The 14,910-nt window shown below is 38.4% G+C and overlaps 1 protein-coding gene across 2 annotated transcripts; it reads right to left on the bottom strand.

Moving 5' to 3' along the window:
- Nucleotides 1-8,051: 8,051 nt before the first annotated feature.
- LOC116194460 (putative cyclin-D6-1) lies at nt 8,052-10,428 on the bottom strand. 2 transcript variants are annotated; one of them, XM_031523269.1, is made up of 6 exons: nt 9,951-10,428; nt 9,777-9,857; nt 9,584-9,679; nt 9,257-9,458; nt 8,997-9,169; nt 8,052-8,517 (listed from the first exon to the last, which is right to left on the bottom strand). In XM_031523269.1, exons 1-6 carry the CDS (start codon nt 10,131-10,133, stop codon nt 8,239-8,241), a joined length of 1,014 nt encoding a protein of 337 aa, XP_031379129.1. In that variant the 5' UTR covers nt 10,134-10,428; the 3' UTR covers nt 8,052-8,238. The 2 variants fall into 2 exon arrangements, with proteins under 2 accessions (XP_031379129.1, XP_031379130.1); XM_031523270.1 differs by having other exon boundaries at nt 8,997-9,127; nt 9,951-10,419.
- Nucleotides 10,429-14,910: the final 4,482 nt, after the last annotated feature.

Genomic DNA, 14,910 nt, shown 5'->3' with positions numbered 1-14,910 from the left:
GAGTTCATCGAATGGAGATGTGTGGTGGGGAGAGATAAAACATATCTTTTGGACTGTTTCTAAAGAGAAAAGAGAGTGCAGAAGGGGAACATTCCATATTCTAGTCCTTGGAAGAAAAAGTTCTAAGACTCAGTTAGGATGGCGGGCTGGTAGTTGATGTAAGGGTTGGGGGTGAAGGAGGGGAGGTTAGGAATCCAAGGATCTGACCAGATATTAATGGTGTGGCCACTGTTGATTCTATAGCATGAACCCTTAGAAATGAGGTCACGGGTGTGACAAATTCCTTTTCAAAAATAAGAAGAGTGAGAGTTTGGGTTGTGGGAGGAAAATGGTCTATATTTGAGGTATTTGGCTTTCAGGAGAGAGATATGAGACCTAACCTTGAGGGTGTGGATTGCCTAAAATTGTTTTGCAAGGATGGCTCTATTATGATCGTACATTCCGACAATGCCCTCAATTTAACGTGTTAAAGGAAAAAAATTGAAAAATCCAAATACTCTTTGTCCCCCCGTTTCTCATTCCCGTCATATGTCGACCAGAGCCCAAGCTCCTCCCATGCCCACCTCTTCCCAAGAGAAGCAAAGAATATATGCAAAACTCCATGCCTCTGCACATATGGATTGTTTTGATGTTTATGGGCTTTTAATTACAGCACATAGCTTCGAAATGGAATCTAAAAGCTTCAATTCGAAGCACACAAAAAGAAAGTAAGAAGAGCAATGGCTATGGCGGGAACAGAGGGTGCTGGGTGGAATATGGAGGTTGCCACTGCCGTGCTTGCTCTGACCACCCTGTTGTCCTTGTTCCAGCCGCCCTTTCTAGGTTTTCATGGAAGGTTCGCCCCTACTAGGTATTCCATGGAAGAGGCGAAGAAAGAAGAAGACAACGCCAAATTTGGTATAATAATTTTTTAATATTCCCAATTTGGTGGTAATCTACGTAGACACCCCATATGGAGGGAAAGTAGATTACCAACTTGGTGGTAACGTGGATTACCACAACAATCCACATTGTTAGTAATCTGGCCCAACCAAACATGGTAATATTGTGGGACCAGGCAATTTAAAAGAACATTCCCGATAATCTAGATAGATAACCCCGTACCGAATGCCTCCTAAGAAATTTTAGTTTGGCTAGAGAAAGAAAGATTCGTCTGGCGCTTGGTAAAGACGAGAATGAGGAGAAGGCTCTCAAAATTGTGGAAATAAAGCCCACAATTCACCTGATGTTACTTCGGAAGAGGCCCATTGGGCATGGGCTGGATCCGGAACTCATCCATCTATCAGCCCGAAATAAATAAATTCCAACCAAATTACCTTGAAAAATCGTCAATGAGACCGACATTGCCATGACTTCCAGTCGATCTTTGCTTAAGTCGGTCCGGATTGCACAATGTCAATCGCTAATGTTGTCTCCCAGCCTCTACGATGGGCATGATAAGATCATGCCCTTTCGGATCTGTTCTCAATATGTACATCATTCGATGTTTGCACATAACATGCATATATAGAGCATACTCTGCCCCGAACATAAATGTCGAAAATATGCGTCCATGTAATAATTTCTTTAAAACCGAGACACCAACAGGAGGGAGTTGGATTTTCCCGGTCTTCCATACCATAAAAATGCAGAAAATTCGATCGCCCATGGCCATGGTATCATTTATGAGGATTGGAAGCTTATCATTAGATGTTTTATTCATGCACTTCTCTCTCTCTCCCTCACTCTCGAGTTCCATGTGACTCCTTCTGATGGATCCTTAAATCCATGAGCAGATTGCAGACATGGGCTTCATCTTCATTCGGGGGGCACTGCTGATATCTATTGATGCTCAGAAACTTCCCTCTGCCCTACCTCCAATTATGGACTGCCTCGATTGATCATATTGTACAGGTCTTGTTGTGGAGATTTAAAACAAAACGTACGTAAGATAAGACACGTGTATATATCATGTACGCACGTACGCCTTGGATCAGTTAGAAGTTAGGACACATTGAATTCCTAAAATGAATGTATAATGGCTAGACGTGTATAGACTCGATGAGAAGGCGGAAGTAACAAAATTTTCGTACAGTTGATAGAAGGCGTCCAAATATCAGATGTAGTCGTTGCCATTTTTCTCTCCCTCACTTTCCTTTTACTTGCTAATATCAGTTAAAGTACATCCTGTATCCGTATTAAAATGTCATTACGGAAGTGACACGAGAGCTACAGAACACCGAGTTGCACGTAGTTTTTTTTTCGGTGTGTACCATGGTATCCAGAAGTCCAATGGGTTCTGACTAATACAGTCGGGAGATCGAACATTAAAAGTTATTCTCCCTCCCAACAAGTGCACTTCCCGACGTTCGAACTTGTATTCTTCTCCTTACAGGGGTAAGTTGCTTACCACTCAACCAACACTTTTGTTGGTGACTTGCACGTAGTTTAAACTGGTAAAAGAGTAACTTCAGATTATGGTTGAATCATTTGAATCTAATTCAATGAATAATTGCCCACGTCTCTTTTATCCATATGAGGGGCACAATAATTGCACTTGACCCCCGTCCCAGAGTCAAAGGAAGACTTTTGGGTACGAACGGAACAACCACTTAAATTGTCAGATATCTGTCTCGGACTTTAGGTTTGACTTTATCCGGACATAAGTTTGTGAAATCATTATTTGATGGTCATTCGTTACTTAACAAAAGTTATGCGCTAATTACATAATCAGACCGGTTTAACGGAACGGAAGCATCTCACGTTGTGGTTCCCTTTGCACGTCTCAGTGTAAACATGCAGATGCAGTGGTCCCCCCGTTTCCAACATATATATATATATATATAATTTTTCTTTCTTAACTCAACTCTATTTAACTCTAAAACTAAACACAATATTAATGACCGAAAGTATACTCCAGTCCTATGCACCTCTAATGACACTCGAAACGAGTAAATATGGTAAACTATAACAGAGGATCTCAAAGGAATTCCAATCTAAAATCGGGTGAAAATATTTGCATTCTTCCTTATCATAAGGTCGATTTTCTCGAGGTTATACATATATATATATATGTATATGAGTTACATATATATACATATATAGAGAGAGAGCTGTTATCCTGTACTAAGGGGTACAAAACCTGATACCCTCAAGAGTGGAGCCACACCATTCTGTCCTTAATCAGGATTAATCGACGGCATGGGTGGACCATCCAACGGCTGGCATCATAGATGATTATAGTGTCGATTTCACGCATGAGAATTGCCGCGGCTCCCTTCTTTGACCAAGGTGAACTTTTTTCAACAGCTGTCCGTCCCACCCCCATATACATTAGACCGTGATTTTCATTTTACAAAAGAATTCGAGGACTGATTCGCTGAATAAGAATTAATCCAATTAATAGGTTCGATGACGACTCTGTTCAATGCTAACAACTGTCTTTGACCCCTCTTCGCTTTTTTAGATTTTCAATTATTTTAACGGAACGAGAGACTTTATATTGATTTAGAGAAGGATAACGATTTCTGAAAACACTTGTTTCAAGTTCACTCATATCGTAGAAGGATCTGTACACATTCTTGCAGCCTTGACTTAAAAATTCGATTAATACTCTCATGGAAAGTCTACGTGTTGCACCCCTCCTAAAAAAAAAATCGATTGATACAAATGATATGCTTAGGTTGAACCGGAACGATATTAAGCATATCCGTAAACATAAGAAACCTAAAGGCTGGGATTCAAAAAAAGGATGGGACGGTTGTACTTCTGATATGACAATAATCTATAATAAATTATTATCAGTTGCTCATCAATCCATGCAAAATCTCAAAGATTACGGGCTTGTTTGGTTTTAAGATGGTATTTTAGAATCACAATTCTAACTTTAACTCTACCCACTACAAAACAAAATAACTCATACAAAGTCAAAGAGTGGGTCCCATTTATACCACTTTTTTTCCACAACAAAACAACATAACACATACAAAATCAAAGGTGGGCCCCATTTATACCACTCAAAATCAAAATCAAAATCTAATTTTAAAATCCTACTATGAAACCAAACGCAACCTACATTTTCCGTCAAACATGATAATTATTTGTAACTAATACTTTCAGTTCAAATATTAGAAAATTCGAATATGATTTCATGTCACCATGACTCGAACAGTACTTTAATTCAAATATTTAAAAATTTAGTTAAAGTGATTGGTACTTTTGCTATTTGTGATAAATTATACAAAATAATAAACACTTCAATCTTAATACTAAACACTTAAATTGAAAGTAGCAATAAAAAATACATGTACTAATCACGATTACTAAAAATATTAAATACTTGAACTAAAGTACTAAATGCTAGTACTAAAAACGTATCAGGGTGACATGGAGTCATATTAGCAAAACCCTCAAATATTTAATTACAACCACTTACTAATAGGGCAATTCTTGAATCGAGCAACTGAATATTTAGTCGAGCCCCTCGTACAAAATGTTATTTTCCTTGTAGGAAACATTATTATTAAAGTACGAAAACATTTCGCACAAAACATCAGTCGACTGATTCGTATATACAGTTGGTTAATTATTTTGTACGAAAACGTTATTCTCCAAGTATGAAAACGTTTTGTACGGGGAGCAACAATCAAATATTCAACCGCTGGACCCAAGAATTTTCCTTGACGAATAACAAAGAACTAAACACTTAAAAGTAAAATAATAAACACTTATCCTGGAATACTGAATGTATCATCTTAATCTCTTTTATCATCTTAGAATTTCTCCAAATCAAAAAGGATTCTTCCACAATGACTCAATATTGTCACCACAATGGAGAATAGGGCAATTCTTGAATCTAACGACTGAAAATTCAGTCGGACTGAAAATTCAGTCGGGTCCACGTATGAAACTTCATTTCCCTTGTATGAAACATTATTATCTAAGTACGAAAACATTTCACACAAAATATCGGTCGACTGATTCATACATGTAGTCGACTGATTATTTTATACGAAACGTTATTCTTCAAGTATGAAAATATTTTGTACGGGGCGCAACGATCGAATATTCAACCATTGGACCCAATAATTTTCCCTTATAAATAACAAAGAATTAAACGCTTAAAGTCATATTTTTTTCTCATAATTTAACAACACAATCATTACAAACTAATTAAAATCAAACATCAACTCTACTTAATTCTAAAACCAAACACACTATAAATACTTGAACTGAAAATACTGAATGTATCATCTTAATATCTTTTATCATGATAGAATTTCTCCAAATCAGAAGGATTCTTCTACAATGATTGAATATTGTCACCACAATAGGAGATCCACGACCATTGGATCAAGTTGCATCTGATTGCAAGCGTCAGATTGCATGGCATCGAGACCTTTGGATCTCCACTTTCGCGGATTCAATGGTTGAGGGATATGGGGTCCGGTAGCACCATGTCAGATTAGAATTTCCAAAATCAGAAAAAACAAGCCAAGAGGATTGTTTGAATTTCCCTTATTTCCTTATATATTGCATAATATAAATAGGACAAGAGTTATTTCCCTACCACGCCATGCAAAAAAGAAACAAAGTGAGACCAACCGGAAACAGAGAAATACCTCTCCCAAGTCCCAACACCAAGGTCTCCAACCCCCTCAAACGTTATACTATACACAGTCAAAGAAGCGTTTTGTCTATCTCCCTCTTGTTCGGTTCCCATTTCTTTTTTGATAAATGGTGCAACTTTCATTGATAGAGGAATATGTACAAGGGTTACATCCACTGATCTATGACCAGTTTATATACAAAGAACCTGCAAAATTTATCTAAAGTCGAGAGACTTGGATATGACTGAATTGCCTATTTTGAGATTAACATCTCAAATAGTCAATATTTTCTTCCTCAATACTTCAAAAACTTGGCGAATCAACCCAACAATATCAGTAGCCTTTTGTTGGAAAATCCTATTGTTCCTTTCGGCCCAGATCTTGTATATGTATATTGTCCATAGGATCTTCAAGCATGTTGTGTCCAAAGATCTTCCCTTCAAGGAGGAGACCCAAAGAAATTCAGATTGCCAATTGGAGTGTTGATAAGAGAGACCAACTCTACTTAAGATGCTTCTCCAAATATAATTTATGACCATGTAGGTGAAGAATAAATGGTCTCGGGATTCTTGCTCTTCGCCACCGAACTCACAGTCAAGATTTGAGACATTCATGCCCCAATTTGATACTCTTTAGTGGATAATATGTTTAAAATTGCCAACCAACATATCAATGATATCTTTGGGATGTGCCCCATGAACCAGATTGCCTTACTCCAAATAGTTTTTGGCATCTTACTCTTGAAGTACTGCCAAGAGTTTGATGTGGAAAAAAAACCTGACTTGTCAATTGTCCAGATCACCATGTCTTTGGTATGTAGATCAAGTCCTTCAACCAAACGTTTTACTTGTTCTGCTTGAGGGTTACCACTTCGAGGCCAATGCCGTACATTCTCTTTTCAGATTTTTGCTGACCATATCATGCTCTTTTATAGAAAGAAAGCACAAGGATCCAAGACTACTGAAATCAACTAAGCATCCCATTGGTAGCCATTTGCCATGCTAAAAACTAATATTTTTACCGAGTCTTACCTTATGTTCAATAAGTGGTCTGATTCATTGTCCCAGCTTAAGTATCATTCTCCAGTTTTAGAAGCAATCTCCAGGAACTTTCCAAAAATATCTCCTCTTTATCAAGTGTCCCTTCACCCATTCCACCCATAGGGAGCCTGAGTCAATTAGGATTATCCAAATGTTCTTCATGACATATACTTTGTTCCAAACTTCTATGTTTCGAATGCTTAGACCACCTTAGTCTTGTCCACTTGCTTCCTTCCAAAGAAACCAAAACATTGATAGTATTTCTTGAAGTACTTTCCGTGACTGACTTGTGGAAAAAAGAAGTGTTTTGGTCCCCAAGTTTCCATTGAACTCGAGATTTCTGCTTACGATAGCTTTCTTCAACTTTAAATACCTCCATGTAGTTCTTACATGCCTCCAATTCCTGTTGAACAAGATCATTTCCTTCTGAATCATTTATGCCCTATTTGGATTCTCAAACAAAAAATTTTAACTTTAATTTTAATTTTAACTCAACACATTACGCAACAAAAATACACATTTTCCAAGTCAAAAATTTTAACTTTAACTTTAACTCAACACACTACACAAAAAAACACACGTTTTTCAAATCAAATTTATAATCACATCTCATTTGTCATTTTCTACGATCAAAATCAAAATTATTTTAACTCTGAATCCAAACACACCATTAGGCATTATTTGGTTTTGGAGTTTTTTTTTAAACTCTACTCCACTCATTTTCAATTCAACAATACAATTATTACTTTTTTTTCTTTTGTAAATTTTTTTAACCATTTAATTTAATATTTAATATTAATTCTCTCAACTATTCATTACCTTTTTCACAATTCAATAGCACAATTATTATTTTCTCTCAACTTTTCATTACTTTTATTTTATAATTCAAGACAATTATTACTTTTTTTTCTCCCTTTACCTTATTATTACAATCCAATTAAATATATATATATATAAAAAGTTGGAATGGAGTTGAGTTGACTCCTTTTCCAAATAACCCCTTAACTATTTCATTTGATTGGCCTCCATAATAGCTTTTAAGTCCACAACCTTATGGTGAATATCCCCCAAAGTCTTCCCGTTGAATTCTTTAGGTTGCGTTTGGTTTCAGAGTTAAAGTAACTTTAATTTTAATTTTGATTTTGATTGTGAAAAAGGACAAATGAGATAGTAATATAAATTTGACTTGAAAAACGTATATTTTTATTATGTAGTGGATAGAGTTAAAATTAAAATCATAATTCTAAAATTGACCTTAAATTTTCCTTTTAATTTCCTCAGCTTTTTGTCCAAAAACACTTATTGGATTCCCTTCCTCTTCCTCCCTCCACGCCTCTTCCACAAGTTCCAGAAATCCAGCCTGCGGAGGGAAAGAGAGAAGCAGCAGACAGAAACGTACTAAGACAGAAAAAAGAGAGAGAGATTAATGGGGAACACCGTACTGAGATCCTGTAACAGTGATTTTGTCTATTGAATTGAAACATCACTCCACTCTCTCTCTCTCTTTCTCTCCCCATCCATCCCCACCTTTCCTTCCTTTCTGCACATAGCTAGGATTAACTGCAACACCACCACCACTGCTGCTGTACTAAGTTGTCCTATCGACCACATCAGAACTGAGTGATCTGGACCGTCTGATTGCTCATCGACTCCCCCATCCGCCTCCTCTTCAGGAGCCTCTCCGATCTGACGGTGCCTCCTCTGGCTGGGGACGTAGTACCGCTACCACCACCACTGCCCCCGGTGGTTGCCCCGCTCTCCGAGGCGGAGAGCTGCAGGTCAAGCACATTGATGGGTGTGTCCGAGCTCGACAGCACGTCAACTATCGATTCGTGTCCCTCCACTGCCGCAGCCTCTTGGATCGCATTATAGCACCCCGAGATACCATCCTGCATTTGCCAATTCAATTCACTTTTCAATGTTAGATAATCAATGATAGCTATTGTATGGATAAATTTACTATGCCCCCCAGACAGGATATGTGACATGAGCAAGCAGTTGCACCCGAACTTTTATCTAGGTTCGTGTCTGAACTTTCACCACCTAATAACTTTCACGAATATGGAACTCTCGTGTGATGTTATGCCATCTAGAGGGACATCAACGGGAAGCTGTTTGTAGTATTATATAAATAACATTCGATGTTAAGGATTTACCGAGACAATCATGTGAAAGGTAATATATAATCTTCCAGAAAACCATATAAAAGGGCCATTAATCAATCATTTTTGCTCTGCTTTTGGACTTACGGCTTTCCTAGAGAAATGCACTAAAGCTAAGTTGTATTCTACTTTCCTAGCAAACATTCATTACGGACAATGCCGGATAATAAATCAACTAATAATATAGCATTTGATTCCATCTCCACCTTATTTACAAATGAGCAGCTGAAGATCGACCTCCGGAAACACGGTAACTGAAATGGGAAGAGATCGTGAGCGGCGGAGAGTAGAGCCGATGCTGCAATATCCGACGGCTTGAACTCGAGCAGCGTTGCATCTGCAGCCAGGAGTGGTAGGAATCTCAATCTCGGGTTCTTAACTGATAAAATATATTAAGCACGTTCAGACAAGAAATAAAAAAAAGTGGGTTTTTTGTCGGTTTCCGATTTGTCCGATGGAAAGTTACCATTTTGAGCTTTGAAGATGATCTCGGAGGCTCGAGCTTTGAGGGCCTGCCTCGATGCCGGGTCCTCGGGCTTGAACAGGGGGATGAAGAAGGAGAGAAAGGAGAAGGGTGTGATTGATCGCATCCTCCATTTCAGAGCTCCCAATATCAACATCTCCATCCTCTGAACCGTCTGCACATCGAATATCAACCCACCCTCCGCCTGTAATGGACGAACATAAACAAAAACAACCGACCGTTGTCAGTCAACCTCAGACATTCTTAAAGATTGAGCAAGAAAACATCACATTTGCGTAACATTACAGAATGTAATAATGTATGTCTCACCTGAAAATCGGGGAGGGAGAAGTCTGTTTTCTGCATCTTTGCGGCAAGAGACAGGCAGGAGACTGCCAGAAGTCGAAACACCCACGGTTGGGGTTTCTGTAACGAACAGATCAAATGGAAACATGATCGAGATGTTCTCCAAAACGGGAAGTGGACAAAAGGCGTCATTTTGATGATTGTTGTTTATGCTTACCTTCAATCCTTGGCTCGACAAGAACCGATCGAGGTAATTAACGGCGAGGTACGACAAGAACGGATCATAATTACAACAAAGCTGCAACGGACAAATGGCAGACCGTATTAGCAAGAATACGAGGATGACTCTGCAGAAACTGAAGAAAGGCGGGAGCTTTAGACTCAGTTTCACCTCTGAGATTGAGAAAATGGTCTCCCGTCGGACGACGAAATCGGAGTCTCCGAGTTTGAGACTCTTCAGGTACGTCTCCGACAGCATGTGATCGGATTCAACCCGGAAAAGAGACGCCGCGTCGGGGCAGAGGCTGTCCCCGCGATCCAAGTTTGTGAGCGGGTTCTCAAGGTCGAACTCCATGGACGAGGAGATACGTATATGTCGTCAAGTTCAGCACTTTAAGCTAAGCTTTGATGAGCATTCTCTGGTCAGAAGCGAAGAGGACTGAGAGGAAGAAGGGATATTGCCGAAGCAGATTGATTGAAGAGGAAAGCTTAAAGGCAGAGAGGTGGAGAGGACTGGTGAATCTGAGGAGACTTGAACTTCACTCTTTCCTTCTTCTTTTGAGGTTGCTCTGCTTTTGCTCAGTTTCGAGCTGCCCTTATTATAGTGAGTGTGCTGTTTGCAACTTTGCATCGACTGTCCCATTGGGAAGGGGAAATTTGTTTAAATGAAATTTAAAAATGGAATGAGGTTCTGGTCAGATGCCGGTTGAAATTCCCCTATCAGCGCTTTCGGTTCAGCCGTGGTCATGACTCGTTATTCTACGTACATATACCATACGAAATTTGTGGGACTCGGTGAGATCTATTTTTTCTCCTCAAGGACTTGGCGTATATTCGATAGCGAAATCGAATGGTTGAACATTAGCTGGTGATAATTCTACGCTCCATGTTAAAAGTCTCGAGAACAATTGCGCTATGCAAAGGCGACAACGTTTGGTAAAAAAGAATATGACTATATAGAGCGCGAAAAAGAGAGAGAGAGAGAGAGAGACAATTGCAGTGCATGATCTTTCATACAGGTTAAATGTTTGTTTGGTTTCAACCCCCTTTTGAATTTAGCTTGTTGATATGAGTAACAAAACTATCTCTTCTTAGCATATATGAGATTATACACTGTACTAATTATACTTGACCAAGATACAGGCGTCTCTCCAATCCTAAAGACGTAAAATGACAGGTTTGAAATTGATACAACTTCAGAGAAGACTTTTCATTTCACATTAAATCATGTAACCACCCCTATAATAACATAGCATTCAAAGAGGGAGTGGGAAAAGGGAGAAGTTTCAGAGAAGAAGATGTCCATCCATTCCCATCCCCATAGCTGCAAAGCTCCAAGCACTTCAGTACACAGTGGACTGAGCAGCACAGCTTGTGGTTTTGTATGTAAGCACTTGTCCTAATTGCAAGGAACCTATCTCTTCCAACCAAAAATCGACCATTTAATAAGACAATAAGTTAAAGTCCATCACACACTTTTAATGCCCGACAAAATTTTTATGCATAAATAAAATGGGCTCCTCATACATGCATGTTCTAATATTACACCCGCGATGCTCGACTCTTATATTATTCCTACCAAATCTTCATGCAACACTACTCGGATTGTGAACTGTTTGATCTTATCTGTTTGTATCTACTCCGCATATATAAATTTATATATATATTTTCAGCGTACCTCACCTTACAATCAAAAGCTCAGTGTATTAATCTAGGATCAAGTTGGGTCGATTTTTTAAGGGATAAAGCTCCCTCAATATAGATTTTCCCCATTCACACAATTCAAACCCAAGATCTTTTACTTAATAATCGTCACGTCACATCACAGGGAAAAAAGAAGTGTAATTTCTTTTACATCTATTTCACTCGATAATAAAAAACATCAAATTCGTTCGAAGAAAAAAAGTTTCAAATAAGTTAAAGTATACGTGTAAAATAAAAAATTTACGCCGAAAGAGTTTATCCCTTAATAGGCTGACTCAACTCGACTAGATTAGTTGGAATCTAATTGGGCTTTTGGATACCAGGCTCACGCTGAAAAAAAAATATATGTGTAAAATTTTATTATTATAGGACTAAATTGTATGCGATATATTAACAGAATGTTGATTGGATGGTAGCGATTTTAATATTGTAAAGAAGAAAATATAAGTTTAAGTCCCCAAAAATGTATTTGTTGAGAGAAAAAATAACTTTTAATGTTCGATATACTGAAATTATGATAATAATATCTTTCATAATTTTCTGATAAAATAAAAGAGATTCAATTGTATATATATAAGGTGGTGCTAATAACAAACTATAAACATTATTTGGAAATAGTAAAACTATAGGCAGACGCATTCATTATTCTAAGCCCGATGGTGAATAGCTATGCGCGGACTTAAGAGAAGAAAGAGTGAAAGTCAATGGCGAGAAGGACGCCAGCAAAAGACAAGAGCAAATTTTTATTTTTTTGAAAAAAAGATAAAAATTTCATTGTGATCGAGACAAATGGCACCGTATTCTTTTATTTTGGACAATTAGTCTCCCGTGATTTGCTCCGTTAGACATAGGGAATTACGGCGTTAATTTTTTTTTTTCCATTTTCAGTCATCAATCTTTAACCTTTTAATTATTTTAGTTCTAAATCTTTTTCTTTTATCATTCCTATCCTCAACTTTTCATTTTATTTCATTTTAGTCATATAAAGAAAATCGAAAGGGAAGGAGGGGTCGAGGCCGCCAATCGGTGACCCCGACCCCTTCACCGAGGTCGTCGATACCCACGGAGGACGCTAGTGACCTCACTGGAGGGGTCGGGGTCGCCAATTGGCGGCCCTAATCCCAAATCGACCGAGGACTCCGAGTCGGAGGTCTTCGACAGATTCAGGGTTGGGGCCGCCAATCGGCTACCCCGACCCCTCCATCGAGGTCGCTGGCATCCTCTATTGGTACTGACGACCTCAGTGAAGGGGTCGAGGTCATTGATTGACGGCCCCAACCCCAAATCAACTGGGGACTCCAAGTCGGAGGTCCCCGGTCGATTTAGGGTTGGGGCCGCCAACCGGCGACGCCGACCTTTCCACTGAGGTCGCCGGCCCGATCCCCCCCTCTTTCAATTTTCTTTATAGGATTAAAATGAAACAAAATGAAAAGTTGAGAATAAGAATGATAAAAGAAAAGGATTTAGAACTAAAATGATTAAAAAGTTAAAAATTGAGGACTAAAAATGAAAAAAAATTAACGTCATAACCTATTATGTCTGACGGAACGAATCACAAAGGGGATAATTGTCCCAAACAAAAGAACATTGTGCGATTTCTTCCGATCCCCAATCACAGGGGATTTTTATCTTTTCCTTTTTTTTCCCTCTCTTATCTTAATTTTCTCGGTTAATGTAGGTCCTTGTGTCTATATTAAATTAATAAATATATGCCTCTCACCTGTCTCTCTGACTGTTCATATAAAATATACATAGAAATGATATTGGCCGGGTGGTTTAATATGTCAATAAAGAGCACGTAACATATATCAAGAGAAGGCAACAAAACCCAAGAGTTGTTGCGCATTGGGTTGCTAGTGAATCATGTCTCACGGCACCTCACAGTGCCGAACATAAAATAAATCTATCGTAGCACCTACAAATTAAATAGTACTGTCTATGCATATATTATATGATTGATATATATATATATATGTACATTATCTATACACACAAGGATTTTATTGGTTAAATTTCTTGAATATGTCCATTTATATATAGTAGCCTTCCATATGTAAACAACTGGTGATATTATAGCCATAAGTCGATCGCAGTTTGTACATTTAGCTAGTTGCCTTTTCGTGACTGAAATGAGCAAAGCTCTATTTGTGGGATGGAGATGCATGCATGCAGTGCCATCAAGTGGCCACTCATCAGCCTCTCCATATCAATCAAATCCCACTTTATGTTCTCACCCGAATGCCGTTGAGGACTTGTATATGACTTCATCCAAATCAATCACTTACGAGGTAATTAGAGCATCACACGATGAATTAATACATGCATTCACATATAACACATTCATCATTGCTCGAGGCATTTTTTCATTTCGTTAATATATTGGAAGAGGGGAGAAGGAAAAGAAAGTCCCTTTGGAATCTTCTGACTAAAGGCTTTCATTCATTTATGTATTTTTTGTCCCCTCTCAGGACCGACTACCGTGTCCAAGGACAACATACATGTATATCTTTTGTTAACCCATAAAAGCTACAAAGTTGTCTCATGGCTCACTTCAAAGGACTTCAATATAATTGCATAACATAGGATGGTTTTTCAAGATCAGTCTTGATTAAAAAAGAAAAGAAAAACCACTTAGATCTCTCCGATCATTTCACGCGATTTAGCCATTCATACCCACCCTTCGGGTTTTTCTGTAAACATCTTAGATCCATTCCGGATACTATTAAGTGATCATCAAATAGATAATGCAAATTTAGGAAGACAAAAAGAAGAGAAAAAGAAAAGGAAAAACGAGGCAGGCCCCACACGAAAAGGCCAAAGCAATCATTTGTTATGGTCTGGTTTGGTTGCCAAAAAAAAAAAAAAGGATCCCCCCTTGCCCTTCATCGACTTTCAGTGTACCAACCTTTGAAAATCTTGTCACCAATCAGGTTGTATTGCACTTTGACCATTGGCTTTAGTGACCGAAACCACATGGTGATGGAACACAGTTGTTGTTCCTCAGCTTTTGCTTTATCATATGGAAGCTGATCATGGAGAGAAACCATTATGCAATTAGGCCAAAAGGAAAGTCATGCAGAGAACCCCATAAATTTTATTTGTGTGTGTACTTTCATATCCATTTTGTGGACCGAAATAAAGCATTGATGGAAGCTCAATAATCGTGTCCTTTTAGAAAGGAAAAGTTCGAAGCATTCCTTCTCTATACATGGGACCATCGATCTCATTGTGCAACATGTTCAACAAGTCGATGAGTTGATATAGTTATTTCAAAGTTAAGATTTGTCATAGGGAATAAATTATTTGTCACTTACTCACCATGTTGTCGGCTCCCAAAGATCGACCGATATTGTCATACGTACATACACCAACGGCTTTCGTTATCTTGAGGCATGATTTGATTTTACAAACCTACGTCGAACAATTGG

Source organism: Punica granatum, chromosome 2 (assembly GCF_007655135.1).
Source record: "Punica granatum isolate Tunisia-2019 chromosome 2, ASM765513v2, whole genome shotgun sequence".
Classification (NCBI taxonomy): domain Eukaryota; kingdom Viridiplantae; phylum Streptophyta; class Magnoliopsida; order Myrtales; family Lythraceae; genus Punica; species Punica granatum.
This window is presented reverse-complemented; position numbering and strand designations above follow the sequence as displayed.